Source organism: Helianthus annuus, chromosome 8 (assembly GCF_002127325.2).
Source record: "Helianthus annuus cultivar XRQ/B chromosome 8, HanXRQr2.0-SUNRISE, whole genome shotgun sequence".
Lineage (NCBI taxonomy): Eukaryota > Viridiplantae > Streptophyta > Magnoliopsida > Asterales > Asteraceae > Helianthus > Helianthus annuus.
This window is the reverse complement of record NC_035440.2, coordinates 13,483,223-13,487,835: the sequence shown is the minus strand read 5'-3', so window position 1 is coordinate 13,487,835 and position 4,613 is coordinate 13,483,223. Positions and strand designations below refer to the sequence as shown.

The following is a 4,613-nucleotide window of genomic DNA, read 5'->3' as shown; positions in this document are numbered from 1 at the left end:
TGGAACTACATTATAATTGTTAGAACATGCCAAAAAATCACTTTGTCATGTGTACAGGTGCTTAACATGATCTTAATCAGATTCTTACCCAACCCGTTTTGACATGTTACCCGACTCGCTTATATTGACATGATAAAGATTAGTTTTTGAGTCATTTAAAAGATGAAAATAATACTTGGAAATTCACCATTTGGAAAGATCATGAAAACAACTTTCCCTTTAAGGTGAGCCAATACTTATGTAGAGCCATTGTCAAAAAAATGTCAAATAGAATATAATTTTCAATCCACAAATTCGAGTTATAAAGATCTCAAAATTTGTAGCTCAACCCACCAATTTAGCAAATAAACCTTTAAAACGAAGTTATGAAGCTAAACAAAAGTTCCATGAACTATGGACCATATATGGTATCCAAGCATTGGCGCGTTGTCGATTTTACCTATAATTGGTTATAGAAACTGACCCGAAACCACATTCCAAGCCTAACCCGAAGCAACCTGAAAAACTGAGTACACAAAAAACTGAATTTGACGACATACCCAAACCCAATTAAGTGTAAAAAAACTACCAAAAGTTATAAACACGGATCATAAGCAATCAATAAGCTTATAAGTCTCTTACAAGTTCACAACCCATGTTTAAGTTTATGAAAAGTTTATAACTAATTATCCTCGTTTGACCCGTCAGCGATAAATTATAACTCAAGTCGACTCACTTATAAGAGAACAAACGGGCTGGCCCACTTTACCTTGTTACTCAATATGGGTGAATCACTCATATACCATGTCTCTTGTATTTCAGTTTGGCAGTGGGCATAGCAAGAGTTGATAAACATCCCTCTTGGTGAAGAAGTGCCAAAAAAATCCATCCAATGCGCGTATGAACTCCAACCTGAATTATGTAAATCAAAAGTATAACCATTAGTCAATATAGAGTGCACCCGGGAAAGTTGGATTGACCCAAAACACCATTTGTCTATATAATTACATTCTATGATTTATCTTAGGGTGATTAGTGACTTTGTATGATCTCAATTTGTTCAGATGAACACTGCTCAATATCCATTTTACAGTCGTGCCATTTACCATGAGGATCAACTACCCCAGGAGCTACTGCATTCTTTATCTATAGAATGTAAACCGCAATTGTATCAAAAAACATCAAAAGTAAACCGTTTATATTATGTACTGAACACTGCAATATATACTGAACTGTTTGTCTAACCTGCCCTGAATCATAGGCCGCGTTTGTTACAAAAAGTGGTGTTTCTATTTCTTGGACCACGTTTTCAGGGAAAAAGCACTGCAAAACCGAAAAAATAAATAAAATTTGAGAAAGTATAACAGTTACCGGTTACCACCACCGTCACCATACTCTTACACATGGAGTTAATTGAAGATCAAGAACATACCTGTAGTGGTTGATCGATATCTTAACAAAAGTCCAATATGAATAAACAAACTAAAGTGAAAGGCAGATTCAATCAAAGTAGAATGAACATCCACCATGAACCCATTTTGACTTGTTGCACGGCCTCCTCATGATGCTGAAAAACGAAACGACAAACTGTAAAAGTCGTTTAGGAAAGCATAAATACGGATCTGATCCCCATTTAACCCGTCGGGTGTTTAGTTACCCTTTTTTCAGTTTACCCATTTGACCCTTACAGGATTAACCCTGATCATCTAATCATAACCAAATGGGTCGAAATGGACACCTCTAATAATTACAAAAATAAAAAGATATATTACCTTTAGCGTTTCCATCACTTCTTTTGTAGGACAACTTTATAAGCTTTTCCACCTGATCAGCATCCAGTGCTGATTCATCTAAAGCGAGGACATAATCCTAAGTTTCAAAAAAAAATCAATTTCAAGTATCCAGACTTTCAGATCAAGCACATGTTCAGGCTTTTGTATTTGTTAGCTAAAAAACAAAAATTTTAATAACAAAAATGAAAATGAAAATAGTTTAGCTTACCATAAGTTCATGCAATGGTATCTTCACCTTTGAGAGCATGATTTCACAGTATGTGTGCCGATGATCAATCTGAAAGAAGTTCGTAAGTGTCAAAATGATATTTCTAAATAGAGCATATTCAGAAACCAGAATAAAGGTACAAGTTCATAGCATAAAATTAATATACTATTTTACCAGTTGCACTTTACTCATGGGTGAAACAAAAGTGGGAAACCCGATACATAGGAGAACCGTGTACAAATTCTACATACCCCACCCTACCCGCCAAATTCTACATGCCACACCCTACCCGCCAAGTGGGAAAGCCAAATGTTTAGTCTTTTAAAATTTGTAGAAAATACAACCTGGTATAAGACCATATAAAAAATTTGAAACCGTTATATAACCCAGTTATTCCCTACCGTTCCCATACCCCACCCTACCCGCCAAGTATGTATAGATGGCTATTAAGTATGATTTAAAACGGGTTCCAACCTAGTTAACTCAAGTTAATTATGACCATTTTGGCCTTACATTAGTTTTAATTCTTTTTCACCTACTCATGGTGTGAGAGCAAAATGGTTAAAACCATTTTTTAGCTTATAATCCACTTTTAATATATTAAAAAATGCTTATAATATCCTAAATCCTTTTGACCTATTCCAAATGACAATAACCCACCTTTACATATATTAAAAATGCTTAGTTTAACAATATACCGGAGAAGCCCGACCCAACCGATTTTGATATAACCCAACTCACTTGACCCGCCACCTACAAGACCCTGCAAACTGCATAAGGAAGTTAAAAATTTGGAATGAAAACTGTTAAATTCGATACAATCGCCAAGTTGAAAGACAAAAATAACTTCAGTCACATGATGTAATCTTGATGAATCATCCCATTCTGCTTGGTTTGAAGAACATCAGCAGGCCGCTTTATACTAATATGTACATCTTATTCAACTGAAGCTATTGATAATAACGCCATGTATTTTTTTCCATCAGATAACTCATGGAAAAACGTTCGATGATTCAGATCATAATTGTTAAAAAAACAAAAGAAAAACACACATACCATTACATATTACATGGACTGAATCCTTGAATCTCCTTAGCTTTATCTAAAAAACAAATTATCAAATCCAATCCAAACTTGATTAAAAAAAATCCATATGCAAAATCCACGAGAAAATCAATTATAAATTCTTCAATAACAATAAAAACTAATAAACAAACCAGATTACCAAAAGTTGAACAATCGGAACCGTTGAAAAACATCATAGACTCTCACACACAACTAAGCACGAAAAAATGAGATTCAATTCCAATCCAAAACACAAACACAAACCCTAGATTTCACGTCACATAGAATACTAAATTTAATCTGAATAGAAATATAAACAAAACACCATAAAAGGAAAATCATACCTTGAACTTTTGAATCGATGTTGTTGCGATGAACCGCTATGGAGCCCGTATGCTTTCTCCGACAACCCAAATCTTCCATCACCAGGGCATTAATGTAACAGATACATTCTTACCTTGAACAACATCTGGATCCGAAATGGACTTGAGATTTCAGAGATGATATAATGAATTGATTGATATAAAGTTTTGATCAAATAAAAAGCCCAGTCAGCCACCAACTCGGTGCAGGTCACGGAGAAGATAGTTAACCAACATCATACCTAGGTTTTAGAAAAGAAGCGACGGCAAGAAGGAGATAGAGAGATTAGTAGCTTCTCAAGGAAGAATGAAAGGAATTAGGGTTACAAAAAATATACAGGGTCCGAATAGTCGGGTACCAAATCAAAGAAGTGGAGGTCCGCGTGTGAATTTTAGAGCCCATATCGTTTTCCCGCCAAAATGGATTTCTAGATGCTCTAACACTATAAGAAAATGAACCTCTTGCAACCCCGGTAAAATGTTGCATTAGGCCTTGAAAATGTTGCATTACGTCTAATGCAACCTTTTATCATGAGCTGCATTAGAAGCAGTTGCATTAGACCTAATGCAACCTTTTTAAAGTCTAATACAACCTTTGTTGAAAGTGTTGCTTTTATTACTCAAATGCAACCTTTTTTTATGCAACCTTTTTAAATTCTATTGCAACTTTTTTAATTTGAAATGCAACTTTTTTAATACTCAAATGCAACTTTTATTATAGTTTAGTTACAATATATGCAACTTTTTTCTAGACTTAATGCAGCCCTTATTTTATTTTTAATATAAACAAATGCAACCTTTTTTTACATTAAACGCAACTTCTTTTTACACTCAAATGCAACTTTGTAAATTTATTGTTTCAAGCATTACAATTGCTATTAATATACTTTAGTAACTTTACTATCTCAATTATGCCATAACGATAGCAACATACATATCATAAATAATCTTGATGTAATTTAACATATATTTCTGAACTAAAAATAATGTATTCTACTGTCAATTACAATCACTAAGTGTAACTAAAACTTGTACACATCTTAGAAACTCATGACCTTCAAGAGGTAGTTGTTTTGTAAGCCTATGCACCGTTGCTTCAAAGTTTTCTCAGTGGTTGTCAATTGTTTTTCTGCATAGCTTCTAACTCGGTTTTTTCCTTTCATCGTCTTCTTCAATCTCTTTTCGCATTTCATGTAAATAATCTTT

At 34.1% G+C, this 4,613-nt stretch overlaps 1 protein-coding gene across 1 annotated transcript; it reads right to left on the bottom strand.

The window, feature by feature from the left end:
• Positions 1–249: 249 nt before the first annotated feature.
• Positions 250–2,172, bottom strand: LOC110872121 (pectin acetylesterase 8-like). Its single transcript, XM_035975904.1, has 8 exons — positions 2,155–2,172; positions 1,981–2,049; positions 1,752–1,848; positions 1,412–1,431; positions 1,225–1,302; positions 1,020–1,125; positions 749–891; positions 250–505 (listed from the first exon to the last, which is right to left on the bottom strand). The coding sequence occupies exons 1-8, from the start codon at positions 2,170–2,172 to the stop codon at positions 440–442; spliced, it is 597 nt and encodes a 198-aa protein (XP_035831797.1). The 3' UTR covers positions 250–439.
• Between the last annotated feature and the right edge of the window lie 2,441 nt (positions 2,173–4,613).

What these genes read in the sequence shown, in the direction of transcription:
- LOC110872121 (XM_035975904.1), bottom strand. An exon ending in TACCATTGCATGAACTTATG is followed by an intron (nt 1,849 to 1,980) that starts GTAAGCTAAACT and finishes TTTGAAACTTAG; the next exon opens with GATTATGTCCTCGCTTTAGA. An exon ending in CACCCATATTGAGTAACAAG is followed by an intron (nt 506 to 748) that starts GTAAAGTGGGCC and finishes TTGTGTACTCAG; the next exon opens with TTTTTCAGGTTGCTTCGGGT.